The following is a 12,746-nucleotide window of genomic DNA, read 5'->3' as shown; positions in this document are numbered from 1 at the left end:
CATTCTCCATTCTTGAGCTGCCGTAACTTTTTTTTTCATATTCCATATTGCATAAACACTGCTGAGATTTTAATTTGTCTTCATTCTTATTATCATCCATCACCTCTTACCCAGACAACTATCTACTAGTCTCTGTTAAATACCATATACCACTGTCCCATTAAGCTTCCTTAAGAAACCAAAAACACAGGGCTGGGGTTGTGGCTCAGTGGCAAAGCGCTTGCCTCACATGTGAGGCACTGGGTTCAATCCTCAGCACCACATCAAACTAACAAACAAAAAACAAAGATATTGTGTCCATGTGAAAAAACAAACAAACAAACAAATCACCCAAAACACATACCTTCCCCCACATCCACAACAAAATATATTCACACTGCTTATCAAGATAGACCTAGAGGAGGGCTGAGACTGTAGCTAAGTGGTAAAGCACTTGCCTCACAGGTGTGAGACCCTGGGTTCTATCCTCAGCACCACATAAAATTGAATAAGTAAATAAACAAAGATTTTTTTTTTAAAAAAAAGGATAGACCTAGGGGATAGGGACCTAATTCAATGATACAACACTTGCCTATCATGTGCAAGGCACTGGCTTCAATCCCTAACAACACAAACCTAAACTTCTCAGTCTAAAATGTAAAAATCTAAGTATCTTTAAGCCTCGTATCAAATCATCTCTCAGATCATCTCCAACCCAGCTCTCCTACAATCATGATAATCCTCACTGCTTCCATGCTAGTCTGCTGAATTTTCACTCAGGCTTTCACCTATCCACCAAATTCAAAGTTTTATACTAATAAGTTGCTACCTCCAAAGCTTTCTTAAATGCAGCTTATAATAATAGTTATTGGTTATTTTTTGACAGATTTTGTCACAATCTGAAGGAACTTCTAATCTAAGTCATTAAACTTTTTTTTTTTTTTAAAGAGAGATAGAGAGAGAATTTTAATATTTATTTTTTAGTTATCGGCGGACACAACATCTTTGTTTTGTATGTGGTGCTGAGGATCGAACCCGGGCCGCACGCATGCCAGGTGAGCGCGCTACCTCTTGAGCCACATCCCCAGCCCTTAAAACACAATTGAATACTGACAATTAAAATTTACATTAAGAGTTTGGGGCTTAAATTTGAAGTCACTTTTCTTTTAACATTTACTTTTTAGTTTTAGATGGACACAATATCTTTATTTTACATTTATGCGATTCTGATCGAACCCAGTGCCTCATGCATGCTAGGAAAGCGTTCTACCACTGAGCCACAATCCCAGCCCCTTGAAGTCACTCTTAATGACTACAAATAAGCTATTTCAAGGGCCCCAGAGTAAATTATTAAATAGTATAGACTGAATCCAGTCTAAACATAAGTAAATAAATACCTTCTGAAAATCAACAAATCTTGATTTATTTGTATCCAGCAAGAATCTCCTTCTGTTGGCACAAACTGGATTTCGGCAGATATTTGGCTGTGTGTATTTGAACTGCTGTTCTACGTCTTTGATCACTGTCTGACAGTCCAAGCACAAGAAAGTTCCGCTCACAAGCTCTGGGTGAACTGGGTGAGTCCGCACCACCTGCCCACTGATTCGAGTGAGTAAACCAATTCTGGATGAGGTGAGTTCTCGAATTCTGTTTAAAGATAAGTGTTTCATTAATAAATACCTACTTCTCAATTAAAATTTTTTTTTCCTATACTAGGGATTGAACCCAGGGTACTTAACCACTGCCCCACATCCCCAGCCTGTTTTTTTTTTTTTTTGAGACACGGCCTCGCTAAGTTGCTAAGGCTGGCTTTGAACTTGTAATTCTCCTGCCTCCTCCACCTGTGAGCCAGTGGGATTAAAGGTATGTGCCACTGGGCCTGGCTCAACTTCTCCATATGGGAAATCCCCCAATATTTTATTTTAATGAAAGTATCCAATGATAAATTATCATTCTCAGGAAACATCAAACGACAAATAATTTAGTGAACATGCCCATTCCTAAATTATATAACATACACAAATTCATGAAAATATATGAATATGAAAAACTAAATAAAATAAATAAAAATTAAAAATTGTAAAACAGAATGATTCCATTGTTTTATATGCAAACACATCTTTTTGCTTACCTACAATTTGTTAAAAAAAGTATATTTTCATAACAAAGTTATCATGGGGAAATAGTTTATACTTAGAAGTTCAAAACACTTCCTTTACCTTATAAATTCATTTTACATGAAATAATGTGGTAATTTTTAAGTGATTTTGAGAGATTACGTTCTCAAAACATATCACTTCAGCTTCTTCCAGTAAATTTCTTCTTTAAGTAACTACTAAAGGGATGGTTGAAAGTTATGAATTTAAGCTTTAGAGTGTTGTAAGATTCATGTACTTCTGCAATTGTTCTGAGTTTTCGCATTTTTATCACTTGACCAATCTTTTCTCCCAAATTCCCTAAACGGTGCCCTAAAAATGTGACAATCTTAAGCATTTGGTTCACTTCACTTACTTCCTATGCCATCTCTAAAGAAAAACATGTTTCTCCAACACTAAACTTTCAGGGTAACTGGATAGAACTCTTTTAAAAGCCAACTTTCTACAAAATGTGTATAAAAACTTTTTTCCTTCCTGGTATTATATTTATTTATGTTTGTATGTATATATGTATGTACACGGGGCTGGGGATCAAACCCAGGGTCTTGGCAAATACTAGGCATGTGACCTACTAACATCCCAGTACCCTCCTGGTACTATAGCAATTTATAAATACTCTCTGTAACAATTCTTGTCACCACTAGGTGTAAAAAATGTTACAGCAACAAATCCATCTTTTTGCATGATTTAGGTAGAAAACCTAAGCCAAAAGAATTTATAGATGAGAAAAATGAGGCTTAGCAAAGTAAGAGTGATTCATGTGACATTAAGCCAACTAACAGCAGATTTAGGCAATCTCCCAACTTTTCTAACTGATTACTGTCATGTACACTACTGGTAAATTCCTTTTCTTCCAAAGGGTTTCTTACTTGTGTCTAGTAGGAAGGTCCTGGAAGGCAACATAAAAATCCTTGGCAAGAGGGATCTCTTTTCGGTCTTTGACAAAGGTTTTCAAGGCCCGACACAAGTAAGGGTAGACTCTGGAAAAAAAAAAAAAAAAAGACAACTGACATTTTAGAGTCCTACCTGCAAGGCGTCTTTCCCTTTTCATGCTTGCCTACAGCTAAGTAATTTCATCTGGTCACAATCAAGTCATGGAACTGACCTGTGCAGGAACCTTCTATTTAATTTGGGTTTAGGAGCCTCTTTCAATCCTCTGTTGTCCCACCACAAATAGAAACATCAAAGATAAAATGCTGTACCTGACTATCTATTGTCTTTCATTATACAGCAATCATACTGCAGATCACTTCTCTGTCCAAGGGAACTCAACCTAAACAATCACCCTGCCAGTTTTATGCTCAATACTGTGAGTTTTCTCTGGTCTGTTTATAATCTAGTGAAGCAGTATCCTTTTTGGTGTGCTAAGTCCTAGTATATTTTTGGTTTCCTTTTTTTTTTTTTTTTTTTTGGTGGGGGTGGGTGAACTAAGGGCACTCAACCACTGAGTCATATCCCAGCTCTTTTTTTGTATTTTAATTAGAGACAGGGTCTCACTGAGTTGCTTAGCGCCTCACCCTTGCTGAGGTTGGCTTTGAATTTTTGATCCTGCCTCAGTCTCCTGAGCTGCTGGGATTACAGGTGTACACCATTGAACCCAGGTTGGTTTCATTCTTGATTAATAAAGTTGCAAGAAGACAGGGAAGAATTTATGTCCTGATGTGAGAGCAAACTGGCAGAAATGTTCTATTTAACTGAAGTGGGTCTTTTGATCTGAGTTCCCAAAGGCTGTTGCAGCTTGGTTTGTTTAAGTAGTGAGTTCTGAAAGCCCTCTGAAAAAAGAGCTCCTTTCAAGAGAGAAAAGTGAAGCACGGCTTGTACACAAGGTATGGCACAGCTGCTTCTACTTCAATCTGATTTTTCTGTTGCTTATCAATGCAAGTTTTCCTCTGCATGTTTTCACAACAAACTATGCTGCTTATTTCCTCAGCCCCTTTTTCTTGGTGGTAATGGGATTGAATTCAGGGTCATGTGCTTGTTCAGCAAGTGCTCCACCAATGAGCTACATCCCCAGCCTTTTTTTTTTTTTTTTTACGTCAAGACAGGATCTCCTTATAGTGCCCGTTCTTGCCTGAAATTTGAGATCTTACATCAGCTTTCCGAGTCACTAGGATTATAGGCATCTACCACCATGACCTGCTCAATTTTTTTGGGGGGGGTGGTGGTGCTGGGGATTGAACCTAGGGTCTTGTGCATGCCAGACAAGCACTCTACCAACTGTGATATATATAAAAGTCAGCCTAAGTTACTAAACATAAATGTCTAAATATAGTATTTCTACCAATAGATATCAGACTCATTAAATGTTTTCAAAGAATTTTATATGGCATAAAAAATGTTAATACTATTAAAGACATCGAAATACAACAAGATTCTTAGGGCTGTAGCTCAGTGGCAGAGTGCTTGCCTAGTACGTGTGAGGCACTGGGTTCGATCTCAGCACCACATAAAATAAAGGTATGGTGTCATCTATGACTAAAAACATAAATATTATTAAAAAATACAATGAGATTCTTAACAAAACTCTGCACTTGCAGATTTGGAAGGCCTTTGAAACTTTGTTTTAGTAGACCCTAATGGTGGTTTTCATTAATGGGAGGATTACAAACATACAGATGATTTAGCCAAAAAAATTAAACATTAAGGGAACAAGCACAACCTCATTACTATAAAGATATCCCTAAGCCAGACACAATGGTGCATGCCTATAGTCCCAGCTGCTCTGGAAGTCTGAGGCAAGAATGCTTGAACCATGAAGTTCAAGGCCAGTCTGGGCAACATAGTGACAAATCATCTCAATTAAAAGAAAAAAAAAGTAAAAATAGTTCTCCTATTTAAAAAACTATACAGAAAGCAAAATGAACACGAAAAAAAGATTAGCTCCACAAAGGCCTACATTAAGTTCAGAGCACTGCCTTTATTATTTGCAAAGAAATAACTGTGACAGCTGCCTTTCTGCCTCAAAGTGAACACTTCTAGTCCAAAAGGAGCTGGCTTCCCAGGCTCTATCCCTATTCAAAGTAATGAAGATTAACAAAAAATATACCTATAGAACTCTTCTTGAATGGTGGTGGAAAGTTGTTGGTTAAATTGCTCCAGGTCCACAAAACTCACAACCAATGTGTTTCTCTCAGGACGAATTAGCTCTTCTGCCAACTGCAAGTACTTAACTTCTCCATCACTGCTCTGGAATCTGCAAATATATGTGGGTCAGATTTAAATGAGGAACTAGGCAGTAAATAAGAATCTGCACTGCATGTCTGAAAATTCAATGAATTGGCTAAAGATTATTGGCTTTAGGATCAGACAGGTCCCTGTTTAGTAGTTCTGCAACTTGAGGCAAGTTACTTACCTTTTTAAACTTCCTTTTTGCTATTTTTTTAAAAAAATCAAAACATCACTTTATCTCAAAAAATTGCTGATTAAGTTAAAGATTAAATGAGGGAATGCCTATAAAGTGATTTGTACAATGTCTGGCATAGTAGGAAAATTGAATCTTTAGATTTTTAACTTTAAACATTTATTTAACATTTTCTAGGCTGCGGATGTGGTAGAACTCATATGCCATGTGTGAAGCCCTGGGTTCACTCCCAGAAAAATACTGTTTTTTTTTTTTTTTTTTTTTTGGGGGGGGGGGTGGTACTGGGGTTTGAACCCAGGGCCTTGTGCATGTGAGGCAAGCACTCTATCATCTGAGCTATATCCCCAGCTCCAAATACTGTTTTTTTAAAATATTGTTTTTTAAATTAAGACCAGAAAATGTTACACTGAAAAATTCAAGTTAAAAACCCAAAGATTCATCTTCCTTAAGAAATTTGAAAATGGACAGATGAGTCATATTTAAGAAGCAGAAATAAAGGGGCTGGAGCTGAATCTTGGTGGTGCAATGCTTACCTAGCAAGAACAAGGCCCTGGGTTGGATCCCTAACACTGGGGGGAAACACCACAGAAGTGAGATGTGTTCCAAAAGACTGCTAGGGCTAATAAACAAATTCAGCAAAGTAGCAGATTACAAAATCAACATACAAAAAACAATAGCTTTCAGGGCCAGGGTTGTGGCTCAGTGGTAGAGCGCTTGCCTAGCATGCATGAGGCACTGGGTTCAATCCCCAGCATCGCATAAAAATAAACAAATAAAATAAAGGTATCGTGTCCATCTACAACTAAAAAAAAATAAAATAAAAAAAAAACAATAGTTTTCCTATATATCAATAATTAATCTGCTGAGAAAGAAGTCAGGAAAACTATTTCATTCACAACAGCTTTAAAAAAAATAGCCAGGCACGAAGGCTCACGCAGATAATCCTAGCAGTTCTCTAATGTAATCCCAGTGGCTCCAGATGCTGAGACAGGAGGATCTTGAGTTGAAAGCCAACCTTAGCAAAAGAGAGGTGCTAAGCAACTCAGTGAGACCCTGTCTCTAAATACAAAATAGGGCTAGGGATGTGACTCCGTGGTCAAGTGCCCCTGAGTTGAATCTCCAGTACCTCCCGCCTACCCCCCCCCAAAAAAAGTGAAACAACCAAAAACCAGAAATAATTCTAACCAAGAAGGTGACAAACCTCTACAATGAAAACTATAGAACATTGAAGAAAAAAGTTGATTGAAGACTACACAAGAAATGGAAAGATTTCTATGTTCATGGAGAGGCAGAATTAATATTGTTAAAATGGCCATACTACTAAAAACAACGTACAAAATCAATGAAATTTCCCCTTAAAATACTGACAAAATTCTTCACAGAACTGAAAAAGGGGTGGGGATGGGGGAAAACCCCTAAAATTTGTTTGGAAAATAAAAAACCCAGAATAGCCAAAGCAATGCTGGAGGTATTAAGATATCTGACTTTTAGTTGTACTACAGAGCAATAGTAACAAAAACTGCACAGTACTAGTATGAAAACATACAGACCAAAGATACAGAAGACAGAGACAAACCATACATCTACAATTATCTGGTCATTGACAAAAGTGCTAAAAACATACCCTGGAGATAAGACAGAATTAAAATTATATATATATATATAAAATGTATATTAGTTGTTGATAGATTTTTTTTTTTAAATATATGTGGCGCTGAGAATTGAACCCAGTGCCCCACACATGCCAGGCAAGTGCGCCACCACTGAGCCACAGCCCCAGCTCCAAGACAGAATTTTTAACAAATGGTGCTGGGAAAACTGGTTATCCATATGTAGAAGAATGAGACTAGACCCTTATCTCTCTCTCTGCAGAAAATTCAACTCAAAATGGATCAAAGACCTAGGAACTAGATTAGAAACTATGCAACTCTTGGAGGGGGTGGAACCACAGGGTAACACTCCAACATATGGGCACAGGCAACAACTTTGTCAACACAACTCCTAAAGCTCAGGATATAATGCCTAGAATAAACAAATAGTACCAAATTAAAAAGCTTCCTGAACAACAAAGGAAACAATTGAGATGTGAAGACAGAACCTACAGAAAGGGAGAAAGATCTTTGTTAGCTATTCATCTCACCTGAAAGAATTAATATCCAGAATATATCAAGAACTTGAAAAACACCAAAAATGTAGCCCAGTTAATAAATGGGCAAATTAATTAAACACACTTCTCAAAAGACAAATGGCAAATGAATACATGAAAAAATTTTCAACATCATTAGCAATTAGGGAAATGCAAATCAAAACTACACTGAAAGCCAGGCACACACCTATAATCTCAATGGCTCAGGAGGCTGAGGCAGGAGGATCATGAGTTCAAAGGTAGCCTCAGCACCTTAGCCAGGGTCTAAGCAACTCATCAAGACCCTGCCTCTAAATAAAATACAAAAAAGGGCCAGGTATGTGGCTCAGTGGTTAAAGGTAACTGGGTTCAATCCCAAGTACCCCTTCCCTGCCCCCAAAACCAAAAACACTGCACTGAGATTCCATCTCCAGTCAAAATGGCAATCATCAAGAATACAAACAACAGCCAGGCAAAATGGAGTTTTATTCAGCAATAAAGAAAAATAAAATTACGTCATTTGCAGGAAAATGGATGGAAAATTACAGTAAGCAGAATAAACCAAACTCAAAGTCAATGGTCATGTTTTCTTTCATATATAGAAATTAGAGAGGAAAAAGGAAAAGAAAGGCCAGTGGGTAGGGGGAGACAGGAAGATTCTCAAGAAAACTGGAGAGAGATCAGTAGAGGAAAAGGACTGGGGGAGGGAAAAGGGAAACACAGGGGAATGATATTGGTCAAATTATATTGTTCTATTGTGTATGTACAAATATGTAACAACAAATCCCACCCAACTATAATGTGCCAATAAAAAAAAAAAAAAGAAAGAAAAAAAACTGTGATAAAGACTCTGCCGAGTCAATAAAAAACTATTTATGATGGGGGAAAAAAAAAACTATGGTACTGCCTAAGATCTCAGGAAAATGGAAATATACATACAAACAAAATAAAGCAGGGGCAGATGTAACTCAGAGGTAGAGTACTATCTACCATGTGGGAAGCCCTGGGTTCAACTCCCATACTGCAAAAACATAAACTCACCAAAGCCAAACAGAATATCAAAGTTACTTTCTATTCTCTTTAACATAATATGCAGCTGCGTGCAGTGCATGCCTGTAATCCCAGCAAACTGGGAAGCAGAGGCAGAAGGATAAAAATTGGGGGCCAGCCTCAGCAACTTAGCAAGAGTCTTAAAATGAAAATAAAAAGGGTTAGGGGTGTCAATTCATGGTAGATCTTCCCTGGGATAAAACCCCAGTACAAACAAAATAGGAAAAACCATCACCCGCAAAATATACAGGCTAACTTTAGAGGAAAAAAAAAATCAACTCCTTCTCTAAATACAGCATGTTCTGATTCTTCTATACATTAAACAGTATCTAGCTGGGTGTGGTGTGGCAGGCATCTGTAATCCCAAGTACTCCAGAGGCTGAGGCAAGAGAATTGCAAGTTTAAGACCAGCCCAGGCAACTCTGTGAGACCCTGCCTTAAAATAAAATTTAAGAGGGCTGGGATGTAGCTAAGTGATAAAGCCCTTGTCTAGCATGTGTGAAGCCCTACGTTCAATTCCCAACACCACATATACACAAAATAAATTTACTATTATTGAAGGGAGCTTAAAAAAATGGAATTGGAATTCAGCCTTGAAAGACATAAAAAAACTAAAGAGAAAAAGGTGGTAGAAAACTGGTTATAGATGTTTGCAAGTATGTGGGAAAGTCAGAGAAGGTATGGGAAGAAGTGTAGATGATAAATAATGAAACTAGAAATGAGGGAAGAATTTGGACTATTCCATAAGCAATGACAAACCAAAATGGGTTTTGTGAGAGCAAGTTGACTTTTTAAACAAAGTATAGGGTCTATCTGTCTTGTTTATCATTATCCATGGCATCTAGCTACAAGATAAAGTGAAGGCACATACATTACATAAAGACCTTTGTAAGGTGATATGGTAGCTAAGTTTGATTGTGAATGGGACATATTCCAGATTATGTGGCTGACAGGTAAAGATATATGGAAAATGGTAGAAACCCTGGAAGCATAAGGGAACAATAGATTGGTGCTTGATCCCTGAAAGGTTTACAGAATTTCACAAAGATGAGCCTTTAGTTGGGCTCCCATGGCCCCCCATACTGAGGACTGAAACCAGGAGTGCTTTATCATTGAGCTGCATCTCCAGTCCTTTTTTTAGACAGGGTCTCACTAAGTTGCAGAGACTGGCCTGGAACTTGTGATCCTCTTGCATCAGCTTTTGGAGTAGATGAGATTGCAGTCTACTTGGGTTTTGAAAGATGAAGAGTTGTCAGACCGAGAAGAATATTGCTGGTATCAGGGAAATAGAAAAAAAAAATTGGGGGTGGGGGGGTTACTGAGGATGACTCAGGGATGCTTAACCACCCTTTTTTATATTGTTTTTAGAGACTGAGTCTTGCTAAGTTGCTTTGGTTCTTGATAAGTTGCTGAGGTTGGTTGGTTTTGAACCCACAATCCTCTGCCTTAGCTTCCCTAGCAGCTGGGATTACAGGTGTGAGCCACTGCACTTGGCTAGAAACAGAAATTAAATCATTTGGGGGGGGGGGTGCAGGGGAGGTGGTGGTACCAGGGATTGAACTCAGGGGCACTGGACCACTGAGCCACATGCCCAGCCCTATTTTGTATTTTGAATTAGAGACAAGGTCTTGCTAAATTGCTGAGGGTCTCACTAAGTTGGTGAGGCTGGCTTTGAACTCGAGATCCTCCTGCCTTAGCCTCCTGAGCCGCTGGGATTACAGGCATGTAATCTTGGAAACAGAAATTAAATGACTTTTTTTTTTTATTATTATTTTTTAGGTGTAGATAGATACAACACAATGCCTTTATTTTTATGTGGTGCTGAGGATAAACCCGGGTCCGCCCATGCTAGGCGAGTGCTCTACCTCTAAGCCACAATCCCAGCCCCTTAAATGATGGTTTTCAGCATAGCAAAACTTCTTAATATAGCATTATTCAAGTAGAAAAAAGTGGAAGCAACCCAAGTGTCCACTCATAGATGAATACATAAGCAAAATGTGATATATACATACAACACCAGTCTCGAGAAAAAAATTAAATTTTAACTGGGTATGAAGCCAAGAACACTGCAAGTTCAGAGCCAGTCTCAGAAATTTAGCGAGGTCCTAAAGCAACCGAGTAAAATGGTGTCTCTAAATAAAATATTAAAAAGAGCTGAGAACAGCTTACTGGTTAAGCATCACTGGATTCAATCCCTGGTACTACACAAAACAAAAAATTGGGTATGGTGGCACATGCCTGCAATTCCAGCACTCAGGAGGCAGAGGCAGGAGGATCCCTAGAATCCAGGAGTTCAAGACTAGCCTGGCAACATAGTAAGACTTCATTTGGGCGGGGGAATGGAAATTAGGATATAAACTATAACACATTATGCTGAATGAAATAAAGTGAAATAAGCCAGATACACAAACATATTTAGGGCTGGGGATATAGCTCAGTTGGTAGAGTGCTTGCTCACATGCACAAGGCCCTGGGTTCAATCCCCAGCACCACAAAACAAAGAAATAAACAAACCCACACACAACATACTTATATGAGGCACTTAGAGTAATCAAATTCACAGTGTGGTTGCCAGGGCTTAGGACAAGGAGGGAGTGGGTACAGAGCTTGGGAAGCTGAAGAGCATTTAGGTCATGGATGTGGTAGTTGTACAATGAACACACTTATTGGCACTTTTTTACTGCAAGCTAAAAACTGGTTAAACAAACAAATTATGTAATATATATTTTACAATTTTTAAAAAATGAAGAGAAATTCATAAGACATTTCAAAGAGTTTACCACTTGACTCTCGAGGCAGCAGGTTCATACATTAGGGAGAGCACTGGTGTATCTGCACTAAGAAAAGTTCAGATGGGCGGTGTAAGCTAGGGAGGGGAGTTATGAGAAGCCAGGAACCTACAAGGCAACTTTAAAAGGCGGGTGCGGTTGGAGTCTGCAACCCCAAACAAGGGGTATTTCAGCTACTTTTAAGCAGGACAGAACCTACCTGAGCACCTACCCAACCTCAATGTCCACGCCATTACTTTCATCCAACACAGACTCCAATGGTGATGCGAGCCCACGGCGCCCGCAGAGCCAGGTTTCTGGCGGTGGGGTCTGATGGGGTCTTCCAGAACTTAAGGCCAGTTCGGCCTCTCATCGACCCCACTGAGCCCAGCGGCCCAAGTGAGCAGGTGCTCATCCTCACCGCGCCTGAATTTCCCCAAGGTTACCAGGCCATGTGAACACCGACCTCCCAGGTTGTGAGCATTAAATGATAAAAGCACAATGCCGAACACAAGGCATTGGGTGCAACAGGGGTTTGAGCAAGGGATCAAGGAGGCTTTTACCCAAGAAACCAGACCACAGGTCCCAGGCTCCTCCTGGAGGCCTGGCCTGGAGTCTAAAGTGGGGCGGGGAACGCTCTTCCCCGGCTAGAGACCCCTAGGTTCCGGAACACCCGCCTGCCTCACGGCCCCGCCCGGCCCGGAGACCGCGGGCCGGAGGCGGGCGGCTGGGGAGGCCCGGGGTGCACGCCGAGAGACTTACTCCTCTAAGAAGTCCAGGAACAGTTTCTGGCACTTCTCGGCCACCTCGTCGCGGACTTCTAAGTGCTGACTACCGGCTACCGGCTCTGCTGCTGCTGCGAGGTCCATCGCTGCTTACTAAAGCGGGACAGCTACCGCCACGCCAATACCGCCACGAGTCGCTTCTCCCTAGACGCCGCTTTGCGCGCGCCGCCGCTGCTTCCGTCCCGCCCCCTCGCTCGTCGGAATGGCTGGAGCCAATCGTCGCGTAGGAGCTCGGGGATTTCGCGCCAAACCTGCCCAATGAATGGCGTTTTTGCCCAGAGCCCCGCCCACTGAGCGCGAATTTCGCGCCAAATGCAAAGACGCGGAAAGCTAGAGGTCTGCCTTTGCGCTTGCGCAGTGTGATCGTGCCCCGGGGAGTATTTCGGCTTCTCGAGACTGAAAAAAGCCCTTAGTTTTGTCCGAATGGTTTTAAAAATGTTCTTAAAGTCATTTAACTGATATTAGGTGAACTGTAGGAATAAGGCTGTATGAAATAGAAGAGCGATTAAGATTCAAACCTCC

The 12,746-nt window shown here is 40.1% G+C and overlaps 1 protein-coding gene across 1 annotated transcript in view; it reads right to left on the bottom strand.

Moving 5' to 3' along the window:
* Mcm6 (minichromosome maintenance complex component 6) overlaps window positions 1–12,416 on the bottom strand; it is a 51,684-nt gene extending 39,268 nt beyond the window's left edge. Inside the window, exons 1-4 of the mRNA XM_076865825.2 lie at window positions 12,202–12,416; window positions 5,182–5,328; window positions 3,005–3,115; window positions 1,377–1,626 (exon numbers count right to left, since the gene is read on the bottom strand). Of these exons, the coding sequence (XP_076721940.1) occupies window positions 1,377–1,626; window positions 3,005–3,115; window positions 5,182–5,328; window positions 12,202–12,308 (615 nt within the window). The 5' untranslated portion in view covers window positions 12,309–12,416. The remainder of the gene's footprint in view (window positions 1–1,376; window positions 1,627–3,004; window positions 3,116–5,181; window positions 5,329–12,201) is intronic.
* Window positions 12,417–12,746: the final 330 nt, after the last annotated feature.

The sequence above is a fragment of the Callospermophilus lateralis genome, chromosome 9, assembly GCF_048772815.1.
Source record: "Callospermophilus lateralis isolate mCalLat2 chromosome 9, mCalLat2.hap1, whole genome shotgun sequence".
Taxonomy (NCBI): domain Eukaryota; kingdom Metazoa; phylum Chordata; class Mammalia; order Rodentia; family Sciuridae; genus Callospermophilus; species Callospermophilus lateralis.
The sequence above is the reverse complement of the archived record's forward strand: the minus strand, read 5'-3'. Positions and strand labels throughout refer to the sequence as shown.